This window comes from Mytilus trossulus, chromosome 1 (genome assembly GCF_036588685.1).
Source record: "Mytilus trossulus isolate FHL-02 chromosome 1, PNRI_Mtr1.1.1.hap1, whole genome shotgun sequence".
NCBI classification, from domain to species: Eukaryota; Metazoa; Mollusca; class Bivalvia; order Mytilida; family Mytilidae; genus Mytilus; species Mytilus trossulus.
In genome coordinates this window covers 76182866-76196721 of record NC_086373.1, presented here as the reverse complement: position 1 = coordinate 76196721, position 13856 = coordinate 76182866, and the positions used below count along the sequence as shown (strand labels likewise).

The 13856-nt window shown below is 33.6% G+C and overlaps 1 protein-coding gene across 1 annotated transcript; it reads right to left on the bottom strand.

The window, feature by feature from the left end:
- Nucleotides 1-843: 843 nt before the first annotated feature.
- LOC134685278 (opine dehydrogenase-like) lies at nt 844-12517 on the bottom strand. The gene is made up of 2 exons (XM_063544885.1): nt 12406-12517; nt 844-2144 (listed from the first exon to the last, which is right to left on the bottom strand). The coding sequence occupies exon 2, from the start codon at nt 2131-2133 to the stop codon at nt 916-918; it is 1218 nt and encodes a 405-aa protein (XP_063400955.1). The 5' UTR covers nt 2134-2144; nt 12406-12517; the 3' UTR covers nt 844-915.
- Nucleotides 12518-13856: the final 1339 nt, after the last annotated feature.

Genomic DNA, 13856 nt, shown 5'->3' with positions numbered 1-13856 from the left:
CTTTGACTTTTGAATTTTGAATAACCCCTTGGTAGCTTCTGCTTCTTTTTTAATTGCGTTGAAAAATTTAGTCAGGTATTGTTCTTTTCTGTAAGTCAAGTTGTAAATTATTAGCGAGTTACAAGAAAAAGCCGCCAAGTTCGCATCTATTGAGCACAGCGTCATAATCAGGTCATCTCTGTTATCAATATATTTAAACATCAAACAGTTTTTTAACATTATGTGTATTTTTGAGTTACTTAGCATGATAATACAATGTGATTAAGTCGAAGGAAAGTAGCATGTTATATCCCCCAACTGAAGGTCAGAGCTATATTGCAATCCTATTGTCCGTCCGCTCGACTCGTTGATATTTCCGTCACACTTTTCTGAGTATTAAATGCTGAATATATGAAAAAAATTAATGACTTGATATTTGGTATTTGGAAGCGAGGCAAAAGTTTACAAATAAGCAAATGGTAAACACACAGACTCCTAAAAACCAAAAACCAAGGCAGAATGAACAAAAAACACAAACGTGTTGCGTTGCCTTTCTTGTGATGTTATTTATGCGGAGAGCATTATATAATACTTATAAGTCTGTAAGGAGATACGATTTTGCTGTACAAATTGTTATACCAACATTTATAATATGGAAAATGGTGGGAACAGGTCGAGTCTCTTTTTTTTCTTATAAACTTTCAAATAAAACGGAGTGTCCGGAGAGAACCAACAAAATTCGTCAAAAAAATTACCAACATCTAGTTTAACTACTTAGATCACTCGGCCATCATAGAAGACTTTGATTGTGAAAGGATTCAATACAAATGTGAAAATAACAAAGAATTTTATTTATGCATTTGCCTTTAAAATAGACATAGGAAGCATTTTCCTGAGCTTAATCATATCCCGAAAAAGGAATTAAAACTAACAACATTACATGTTAAAAAGTTCATCTATAGTATGCAAGCCATAGGATTGAGGAGCTCTTGCAGAAGCTATATCTTTCCCAGTAAGTTTTGAACCAACAATGTATTCTTTGTTGAGCTTTTTCTGTGCCCATGCAATGATTTTGTCAATTGTTGGTGTTTCAACTCCTGCAATTTCAGCAATCCCCTTCATTACTACGAGGCCGAATGGTACATCTTCTGATGTATAACGGTAGGTAAAGTCGGGAATAAATTTTCCATCCTCAGTTGGAGCCATTGGGTGAACAAGTCCATCATAGGCTTTATTTGTTCGCATTGCCATCATTAAAGAACTTTTGTCCGCAACCTGGTCTTTGTAATAAATTTTGTACCAGTCAAAGATATGAATTACTTCTGACATATCACATCCGTTTCTTAATTTCGCAAGTTCTTTTGCTGTTGCTAGTACTTCATCGCTGACTTTTGACAATAGTTCTGCTTGAATTTCGTCAACACCTTGATAAAAAAGAGGTTTTTCGGGAACTGGAGTTCCGTCCCAGTCTCCCCACTTACCGTATAACAATGGCGGATGAATAATTGATTTCGCCATTAAGTTAACTGCAATGTAATTTTCAATAACTTGAATGTGTGGCTTTTCTCCTAGAATTTCCTGAACAGTTTCCACGACTGGGAATGGAAGATTACATTCGCTACCAGTTAAAAAGGACATTCCTAGTGATTCTTTAAAACCAAGAATTTGTACATGCTTTCCGAACTCTAATATTCGGCATGCCCATGGCAAGGATTCAAGTGACGCAATAGTGCAGGTACTTGCCTTTTTGCCTAGCATACTCCTGCATTGAAACTCGAATCCTGCTTGACCTGGTAACCCAACAATTAACGTATTTGGTTGTAGGTAAGGTGTTATCGTTGTAAAATACTGCGCATGAGCGAAGGCTGGGACGACAAGGAAAACTATGTCAACTCCTTCGACAGCTTTTGCAGGATCTTTTGTGATAATCGATGGTTTGGAAAGAATTTCGGATTCGGTTCCATCGTTGTAAGTCACAGAGATTTTTAAATCACTGCCTTCCAAAAGTTTTGTCCATCTCTCAGCCTCGTCCTGAAACAGTGTTAAAACATTGACGTCCAAATTCTCGCGAGCAGCTGTGAGAGCAGATAAACAGTGTGCTCCATTGCCACCACCGCAAATAAGTATTTTACGTTTAACAGGTCCTGCTGGCATCCCTTCGGTAACTGGAACGAGAAAAATTTGTAAATGAAATAACATGTTTTCATCCATGGGAATATTTGGTAGATAGCTTAGATACCTTGATATCATGAAGAATAACCATATTTAACAGTGATTTGTAAGTCTTTTTTCTCTTTTTTCTTTAACTAATTTTTTTTTACAAGCATGCAATTCTTTATTGATTGTTTTATATTTTCATGGAATCTGTCTTAAATTTCATTTGCAAAAATAATGTTCTCGATAACTTTATCACTGATATATCGGACCAATATGTAATGGGTAGAATAGAATAGAATAGAATAGAATAGAATAGAATATTTTTATTTCCCAAATTACAGGGCCCATAAAGGGCATAAAATCAGATACAATTGATTTACATAATTAGTAACAACAGCAATAATAGAGGCATATACATATATAATTGGAATATAAGCATTGGTCAGAATCAAGCTAAAACCCACATATATATTGTGAATAAAAGAATAATAAAATTACATTATACATGCATAGGTAGAATATGTTTAATTTACGGGTATTGAAACTTGTATTCTTTATGAAAAGTCAAGGAAAAAGTTTATTGTCACTAAAACATGAAAGACATTTAGGATGTAGTTTATTTGCGAGCCTTGTTGTTATATAAGACAATTGGGTCACCAAGCGACTTTTTTTAACCGCAGTATCAAGAAAACCGTGTGTGCCAAAGGTTTTCGTGCGTACTCCGCTCGAGTTTGGAAGTACCCCCAACATTTACGCTAGATATAATGAAGAACTTGATCAAAGATCGCACCTTGTTGGAAGTGCTTGGTACTTCAGATTGTCGTAACAATAGCAGTGGCGGATCCAGCACTTTCCATAAGGGGGGCCCTCTGACTGACCTAAAGGGGGGGGGGGGGGCGTTCCAGTCATGCTTCAGTGATTCCCTATATAAGCAACCAAATTTTTCCCACAAAAAGCCCCCCCCCCTGGATCCGCCTATGAATAGTCTTCATATGCTCTCTTTTAATAGCGGCTACAATTTTGATTTTGATTTAAGCATCATTCACCATTGTTCGGAACAAAACATCTAAAATGTGTTGGTTCATTTAGGTAATACTTGGTATGAATTTGACAGATTTATCAACCTTTTATCATTGATTTCCTTTTTAAACCTGAATAGGTAAATTTTAATAATAAAAAAAATCGTTGACCGAAGCACCTTCCACACTTTATATTTAAAAATGTGCGCACGATTAACGATTTTACGGCCCTATCAAATTATTAAAAGAATCATTCAATTCACATATTTGTGTAATAGGTTACAACAAGGAAATTAAGACTTATTTCAAGCGTCTCGTTTTTAGCTCACCTGGCCCAAAGGGCCAAGTGAGCTTTTCTCATCACTTGGCGTCCGTCGTCCGTCGTCCGTCGTCCGGCGTTAGCTTTTACAAAAATCTTCTCCTCTGAAACTACTGGGCCAAATCAAACCAAACTTGGCCACAATCATCATTGGGGTATCTAGTTTAAAAAATGTGTGGCGTGACCCGGTCAACCAACCAAGATGGCCGCCACGGCTTAAAATAGAACATAGGGGTAAAATGCAGTTTTTGGCTTATAACTCAAAAACCAAAGCATTTAGAGCAAATCTGACATGGGGTAAAAATGTTTATCAGGTCAAGATCTATCTGCCCTGAAATTTTCAGATGAATCGGTCAATCGGTTGTTGGGTTGCTGCCCCTGAATTGGTAATTTTGAAGAAATTTTGCTGTTTTTGGTTATTATCTTGAATATTATTATAGTTAGAGATAAACTGTAAACAGCAATAATGTTCAGCAAAGTAAGATCTACAAATAAGTCAACATGACCAAAATGGTCAGTTGACCCGTTTAGGAGTTATTGCCCTTTATAGTCAATTTTTAACCATTTTTCGTTAATTAAAGTAATCTTTTACAAAAATCTTCTCCTAGATCTGAAACTACTTGGCCAAATTAATCCAAACTTGGCCACAATCATCTTTGGGGTATCTAGTTTAAAAAATGTGTGGCGTAACCTGGTCAACCAACCAAGATGGCCGCCACGGCTAAAAATAGAACAAAGGGGTAAAATGCAGTTTTTGGCTTATAACTCAAAAACCAAAGCATTTTGAGGAAATCTGACAGGTATAAAAATGTTTATCAGGTCAAGATCTATCTGCCCTAAAATTTTCAGATGAATCGGTCAATCGGTTGTTGGGTTGCTGCCCCTGAATTGGTAATTTTGAGGAAATTTTGCTGTTTTTGGTTATTATCTTGAATATTATTATAGATAGAGATAAACTGTAAACAGCAATAATGTTCAGCAAAGTAAGATCTACAAATAAGTCAACATGACCAAAATTGTCAGTTGACCCGTTTAGGAGTTATTGCCCTTTATAGTCAATTTTTAACCATTTTTCGTAAATTAAAGTAATCTTTTACAAAAATCTTCTCCTCTGAAACTACTTGGCCAAATTAATCCAAACTTGGCCACAATCATCTTTGGGGTATCTAGTTTAAAAAATGTGTGGCGTGACCTGGTCAACCAACCAAGATGGCCGCCACGGCTAAAAATAGAACATAGGGGTAAAATGCAGTTTTTGGCTTATAACTCAAAAACCAAAGCATTTTGAGGAAATCTGACATGGGATAAAAATGTTTATCAGGTGAAGAACTATCTGCCCTGAAATTTTCAGATGAATCGGTCAATCGGTTGTTGGGTTGCTGCCCCTGAATTGGTAATTTTGAGGAAATTTTGCTGTTTTTGGTTATTATCTTGAATATTATTATAGATAGAGATAAATTGTAAACAGCAATAATGTTCAGCAAAGTAAGATCTACAAATAAGTCAACTTGACCAAAATGGTCAGTTGACCCCTTTAGGAGTTATTGCCCTTTATAGTCAATCTTTAACCATTTTTCATAAATCTAAGTAATCTTTTACAAAATCTCCACTGAAACTACTAGGCCACAATCATCTTTGATGTATCGAGTTTGAAAAATGTGTCCGATGACCTGGCCATTCAACCAAGATGGCCGCCACGGTTAAAAATAGAACATAGGGGTAAAATGCAGTTTTTTGCTTATAACTATGAAACCAAAGCATATAGAGCAAATCTGACAAGAAGTTAAATTGTTAATCAAGTCAATATCTATCTGCCCTGAATTTTTCAGATGAATTGGACAACTGGTTGTTGGGTTGCTGCCCTCCAATTGGTAATTTTAAAGAAATTTTGCCGTTTTTGGGTATCTTGAATACTATTATAGATAGCGATAAACTGTAAACAGCAATAATGTTCAGCAAAGTAAGATCTACAAATAAGTCAACATGACCTAAATGGTCAATTGACCCTTAAGGAGTTATTGCCCTTTATAGTCAATTTTTAACAATTTTCATTAATTTGGTAAATTTATGTAAATTTTTACCAAATATAGTTCTCTGTTACTAATGGGCAAAGTTCATGAGAGATATAATTGTAAGAAGCAAAATCGTTCAGTAAAGTAAGAACTTCAAACACATCACCATCACCAAAATACAATTTTGTCATGAATCCATTTGTGTCCTTTGTTTTATATGCACATAGACCAAGGTGAGCGACACAGGCTCTTTAGAGCCTCTAGTTTTTTAATGCATTAATTTAACATTGTCGCACATACCACCCACAGTCATAGCTGTTGTTTTTACGGAAACGAAAATAAAAATATGATATCAAACGTCCTTGTGTTTCTTGTTAGCCAATCAAAATTACGTATTTTAATGGAACATGCATGTCAAATTATCATTTCTTCTCTAAAGCAATTTAAGGGTATATTTGCTCAATAGTAATCTTATGAAGATATTCATTACGCCCCTCACATACTTTTTTTAGTTGGAGGGAACCGCTCCGGAATATCATTTGTGACTACAAGATATTGTTTACTTTTATACATTGTTTTGGATGGACAGTTGTCTCATTGGCACTCATACCACATCTTCTTATCTTTATCGAAACATTGTTTGGAAATCAGCATAACGATAGTTGATACATGTATAATTAAGGATATGCAAAGGTTTCATATTTCTATTTATGGCGTCTTTACTTAAACTCATTGGATGTGGACTGAATGATATTTTAGTTCTAAATTCATTTTTGTTATAAACCTGAACTATCTGCCAGTAACTGCAAGTACTCCTAGATCTGTACTTTGTGTATTTGCTGTTGTTATGGATAAATAAATACCCTGCCACGTCCGGTATGTCTGTTCGTTAGATGTTTTTCTGCTTTGAATCGATCTGAAGAGTTCAGTGGTTGTCGTTGGTTCATGTCTTAATTGTTTCGTAAATTGTTTTGTTCTAAATTAGGCTGTTAGTTTTCTCAATTGAATTGATTCATATAAAAAAGAAGATTTGATATGATTACCAATGAGACAACTCTCACCAAGAGACCAACATGACACAGAAATTAACAACTATAGGTCACCTTACGCAGTCAGCTATAAACGGCCCCGAAATGACAATGTAAAACAATGCAAACGTGAAAACTAACTGCCTTATTTTAGTACCAAAAAAAGAACGAAAAACAAAAAGGTGACACACGAACAAACGACAACCACCGAATAACAGGCTCCTTACTTGCGGCATATAAATCCATAATGTGGCGAGGTTGAACATGTTAGCGGAATCCCACCCCCTAATCTGGGACAGTGTTAAAACAGTACAACATAAGAACGAACTATAAAAATCAGTTGAAAAAGGCTTAAATCATCAGATGGACAAATACACAAGTGGACGTGGCCGGGTAGTTGTACATCCCAACAACAAAAAGACACTAGGTATATATCTAAGAGTAATTGCAGTAAACTGATAGCTAGTTTAAAGCCAGTAAAAACTAATAACTTTTTTTGTCTAAGACTTAATTATCCATCCGTACACACCCAACATCTAATGGGTTTAGTGTAAAGACGTCATAAACAGTTAGAGAAAAACATGACTTTGTGCAATGCCAATATACAGGTATCCACAGATTGTACATCCATCCTTTGATAGCCGACTTTACGGTATGGGGTATTCTCATTTTTTAAGGCCTTATGGTTGCCTTTAACTATATATCAAGGATTTGTATAGTGACACTATACAAATCCTTGCTTCATTTGAACTTTGGTTGAAAGTTGTCTCATTGGCAATCACAACACACTCTCGCTTTGCTATACGACGTGTCTCTGTATTTTGTAAATACAACATTCATGAACTAGTATTCATTTTTGATGTTTCAGTTGTGGTTTCGATTTTACAATTTGTAATGTCTGATCGTTTGCAGTCAAAATAATTATAAAATTGTCTTTCCAAAACATCATTTTCATGAAATTTCTTAAGACGAGTTTTGTGAAAATAGTTGTATAAAGTCCGAGATTGCATCCAAGATAAGTTTTTATTTATATCATGTGATTTTTGTCGTTGATACAAAATTTCGTTGTAGTTCTGCAGTTTGAATGTACTTTTACATTATTAGAGGTTATTGCATGTATTTCTGTCACGTATTTTTTTCATTTCAGCGATATTGTTTTAAACATTGTCATAAAGCGGGAGGTTTGGCTAGCATTTAACCTAGATTCCACCCACCATTTTAATGTACGATACTAGGTTGTGAATATGTCATTGGTTATCGAATAGTTCGTTTCTATGTATGTGGGCGTTTGTTTTTTGTTGCACTTCAGTGTTCCTATGTTTTCCTTTTATAGTTGATGTGTTCCCCTTGATTTTAGTTTTTAATCCGGATATGTTTGCTCTCAATCGATTTATGACCTTTGAACACAGGTATACTACTTTATTTCTTAATTTGATCTTTTTATTTTTATATTTTGGAACTCCTGTGTCTTATTCAGACTATAGATTGAATATCCCCCTGTAATCCGTTTATATGAGGTTTATCTCAAATGCATTTCCAGAAATATAATTTGACAAACTGCAAATTTTTCGAGGAGAAAATGCATGAAGTATTTGAGGCGAGCACTAACCAATGCACTGCGTAATATAAATTCTGTTATTTCACACAAATTTTCTTAGTTTAAAATTCAATTTTCCCATCCATTTCATGTGAGGGAAACAAGCATCTTTTAATAGCCAAGAATAATATTTTTTTCAAATGGCTTTACAAATCTTTATTTATGATTTTGACATTATATGCATTATCTACTGAAATAGACGTCATTGATGAAATGTCGCTATTTTGAATAGCACAAAACTTGACAGACAATAAAGACGAATGTATGCTCGTTGCTTTGAATGTTTTCCGATTTTGAGGAATAGATAATCGATCGCTTATTGTTAATAAGCAAGAATATGTTTTCTGCGTGTGAATTCTGTCTTAATGATTTTACGATCTTCAAAATGTCAAATTAAAAGATAAATAATGCAGATCATCGATTTGTTGATATAAATTCACGACGTAAACAAAATACAAATATTAATTTAGGTAAAAAGAAAAATAGAAAAGTTTCTGAAATTAAAGAAAATCCTACATACTATATCAAATTCTGAATCTTCTAAATCTGTCAAGCAGTTAAATAACTGTGATGTATAGACAACGAAAAAGACGATTTTAATCAACAGAGCACAAGAATAGACTTAAGCTTATTGTGTTTCATGAGACACTGCGTTAAATTTAGATCTGTTCATACGAAACTGCGGAAGACAAAGAAACTGATGTTAAGACAATTATCGTCTTTATGGTATATATCATGTTATGTAAAATGTGTCAAAACGCTATTCTAAGAAATAAAGTTAATCTATTCCACAAATAATTCCAATTTCATGAAATGAAATTGTGGCTATGGTCAAGTTGCAACTAATAAATTTTGAGAAAAATGTTGTGAATATGCTGAAGCTTCAAAAAGAAAACGGAAAAGAAGACAAACGTAATTGGGAAGAACAACATACAGAAAACCGAATATTCTATCTTCATTGGTCCAAAATCTTTACTATGAAATCCTTTACATCTATGTAACAAAGTAAATTATGACGAAATTAATCGTGAATCGATGTAGCCGGCAGGTCAGTATAATTAAGTTTGAGTATAATAATGCAAGCAGGTAGCTCTTCACAGGAATAAGCAAGCGGTTGTTGTCATTAATTGTAGTTATGTGTATCGCTATCTATAAGATTCTGCAAAACATATTTATAAAATGCAATATTGGTATTCGTAGGCACAAGCAGTCAATAAATCAAATCGGCAAATAGTTGATAAACATTATGCATATATTATAGACATTTTATAAAAGCCACTTTGATCAATTTAATCTTTTTTTATTACCCAGTTAACTCATTCTTATATTGACCTATGCTTATTTAAAAAAAAATATATTTATACATAGTTTATAACAAATTGTCATAAACAAGCACAGAGTTAAATTAAAAAAATAATAAAATTTCATTGATAAATTACAATTATACAATAGGACCAACAACTTGTTTGTAAACGTGGAGCTTACGTGGTAAATTATCTAACAGTAATATAGTTCACGGACAAAACAAATTAGCTACACACGCAATAATTACTTTCTCGAGAAATGAGGTTTACCGTATACCGAGTCTTTAGAAAAAATCAACCAGCAAATTTAATTAGTAGTAAAGGACCGTCTTGTAATAACAAAGATATACAAACAGGAATTCTAAGATATGTTCAACAATACTGATAAAAGATTCATACGAAAAGGATATAACAATATCGTCTTGTATAACTTTAAAACGAATGTTACAATGAAAATTCTTCGCAAACATTAGCATTAATTGTATAAGACACTTTCAAAAATGTTTACGCTGATATCGATATAATATGTCAATAACAATAAATAAACAAAATGCATTTGAAATATATAAGGCATAGTGGTATGTCGTTGGGATGTACAAGTACCCTCAACATACACTGAATTTTTGTTATATGTGTTACATTTGTATCCATCTGATGAGTAAAGCCTTCTTCAACTGATTTGTATAGTCTGTTTTTATGTTGTACTGTTATACTACTGTCACAAGACATGGATGGGCGCTCGCTGACATGTTTAAACCATATACATCCAGTATGAGCCTATTCTAAGTCAGGAGCCTGTAATTCAGTGGTTTTCAGTTGTAGCTTTGCTGCAAATTTGTTTTTCGTTCATAAGTAGGTCGTTAGTTTTATCGTTTGAATTGTTATAACATTTGTCAATTCATTTATATATATATATATATATTTCTTACTATGCGGTAGGGTCTTTGCTTATTGTTGAAGGCTGAACGGTGACTTGTGTAAGATTAAAACTTTAATAATATTCGGCAATCGTCTTGCCTTTGACTATACGACCGAGAGTTTTTCCTCATTCTTGAAGGCCGTACGATTGCCTATTATATATATTCTCTTAATTTAAACTTTGATGAATAGTTGTCGTATTGGCTATGATTTTATTTGTACATATAATGTTCATATTTTACAAGAGATGGCGGATTGCAGAAAAAAGTCTCACGAGAAAAAGTATGTGAATGTTCAGAGCTAAAAAAAAATCTTTGACCAAACCAAATTAATCAAACATATGAGAGTAAAAAAATCTGCAGTCAAGCTTCGTCACAACTCGATATAAATGCAAGAAAGATATGCTATACTTTTAATGTGTATAACAACTTATAATTGGACTTCAACATGTTCGTAAACATGAAGCTTATGTAATAAGATTTTCTTTTTTTTAAATTTATATCTGACAATTGTATTCATCATAATTTTCTTGTAAATGATAATCAAATTTTAATGTATACTAGTCTGAACGAAACAACCAACCAGCAAACTGCATTGGTACTATCAAACCCTTTTGTATTGAACAAGGAGAAAAGTACTGGCTTTAAACTGAATTGTGTCACGATACTGATAAGGACTGTAAAACATCCGCGAGCTGTAGTGGTGTTCATCCTTTTGCCAATGTATAATACATTTTGTTCATTATGCTGAAAGAATCTGACACTATAACGTTTCGTTTCGGTTTTTAACATACAAAGCTGTTACGTAAACAATACTGTTATCATTGGGGTTTGTTTAAGAATGCAAAGGGATTACAGGGCTGTACTTGTAGAAATAAAGCAAACTTTTATTGTACTACTGATATTTGTACAACAGATGGCTGACTGCAGGACAAAATGAGTTCAGATTTTTTTTCTGATTGAAATCGTCAATCGAGAAAAAACCCGTCATATCACCAACCCAGTAGTCGGTGTTGACATGAATATCAATAATGTGGTCATTTTCATAAAATTTCCTGTTTATAAAACTTTGAATTTTTCGAAAAAATAAAGATTTTCTTATCCCAGGCTTAGATTACCATAGCCGTATTTAGCACAACTTTTTTGAATTTTGGATCCTCAATGCTCTCCATCTTTGTACTTGTTTGGCTTTATACATAATTTAATATGAGCGTTACCGATGAGTTTTGTGTAGACGAAACGCGCTTCTGGCATACTAAATTATAATCCTTGTACCTTTGATAACTATAAAAAGTTCAGAGCCAAAAAAGTTCATGGCCAAGCACAATGTTATGCCTATGAGAGTCAAAAAATCTAGAGTCAAGCAATGTATTTCCACTGGCACCTGTCAGATCTAGACAGAAATGCTAACAAGATACAATTTATGTAACTGTCAATCTTCCTCTTTGTAGAGAACTAAGTTTGTCTCCTACATGTAGTATAATGTCGGAATTAATATTTTTAATAAAACGTTATTGTAATTTTTCATGAGAAAAAAAAGAGGAAGACAATTTTATTTATCTATATTAAAAAAGACATCATTTGGATTAACATAATTTTTTTTAATATATTTGCGTTTGAACGCATGTTCCCTAGAGAGACTAAAGATGCAAAAGTGACACTCAAACTCACAAGTCAAAAAGTGAAAACGCCATGACCAACAGACAAACAACGATATACATAACACTCCATAGAAATAAAAAAACGTTGTAGATTTTATCTGATTTTTGTCTTTATCGACTTTTACCATAGCAAGAGAAAATTAAGCCGTGTCTTTACAAGAAAAAAGTCTATCAATATTGACACTAAGTTATAATGCAAAATATTAAGGTTATAACGAACTAAATAATAGCCGTTTTTGCTCTTAAAATTGAAGGTTAGTTTTGGAAAAATGATGAAAATATGTCGAACATACAGTTATTAAATATGACACATGATAACTCATTTCAAACACATTATCGCTTCTACTTTTTTTGAAAACATGCAGTTGTTAAAGATATCTTTTTGAATAATATGATCTGTAAAATTTCATACCTCTTTAGCTAAGCATACAATCCTCTGCAACTGCATTCAGTTATAAAATTCTGTCTAACATATATGAATGTCGTTCCCAATTCATCACTTATTGCTGACTTAGGAGAAACTGAGCAGTCGTAGTATAGTTAAGGTCATTGGATAATGCAGGAGAAACCGAGCAGTCGTAGTATAGTTAAGGTCATTGGATAATGCAGGAGAAACCGAGCAGTCGTAGTATAGTTAAGGTCATTGGATAATGCAGGAGAAACCGAGCAGTCGTAGTATAGTTAAGGTCATTGGATAATGCAGGAGAAACCGAGCAGTCGTAGTATAGTTAAGGTCATTGGATAATGCAGGAGAAACCGAGCAGTCGTAGTATAGTTAAGGTCATTGGATAATGCCAATCAATACATAACTACTTTACAATCTGCCACTAACAATTCTTTTATTTGGAACAAGATTTAACAGAATACATAGTGTGAAATGGGCTTTTAACTAACAGACCTTTGTTTTTTGTAGTGACTATTGATCTCTTAAAATAAACCCTTACAAACTGATTTTTACAAAGTATTTTTATCGTTGCATATGGAGCAGGATCTGCTTACCCTTCCGGAGCACCTAAGATCTCCCCCAGATTTTGGTGGGGTTCGTGTTGCGTAGTCTTTAGTTTTCTATGTTATATTTTGTGAACTACTATTTATCCGTTTATTTTTTAGCTATGGCGTTGTCAGTTTATTTTTGATATATGAGTTTGACTGTCCCTCTGGTATCTTTCGATATATGAGTTTTACTGTCCCTCTGGTATCTTTCGATATATGAGTTTTACTGTCCCTCTGGTATCTTTCGGCCCTCTTTTGTAACACTGACCTGGTATGAAAGAATTGAATAATCACACACATGTTAAACCATGCCACATTCCCAAGCCTGTAATTCATTGTTTATCGCAGTCTGTCATATAAATATTTCGATCATTGTTTAAGTTTAATACAGGCTGTTTTTTTCTCTCTTTATAATTGTTTCATGTTTTATTATGCTTCGTTCGTTTATAAAATGTTTATAGTTAAACTATAAGGCATGCATTTTTCTCTTTGTTGAATGCCATACAGTGACCTGTAATTGGATACAGACAACAAAAACAACACTAATGCAAGTCACTAAGCTAACCGACTCCTAGATAACAGGCTCAAGGCCAACGTTCCACAGAGCCCACCAGCAGTGGCATCGACCAAGACATTTGCCAGAAGCCGTTACATTTTGATAAGAGGTGTGAGTGCTTCAAAAACTCGATTCCGTTATGTTCTATGTATGTACTTTTATGAACATAATTAACACTAACGAAATTTCATAAAATCTTATTTTTTAAAACATATAAATTTTGTTAACTTGACATTTACCTAAATCTTACCATAATGAACACTATTTGTTAAAAGTTACAGAAACGCATATTTAGTATTTTCAATATTCAATAT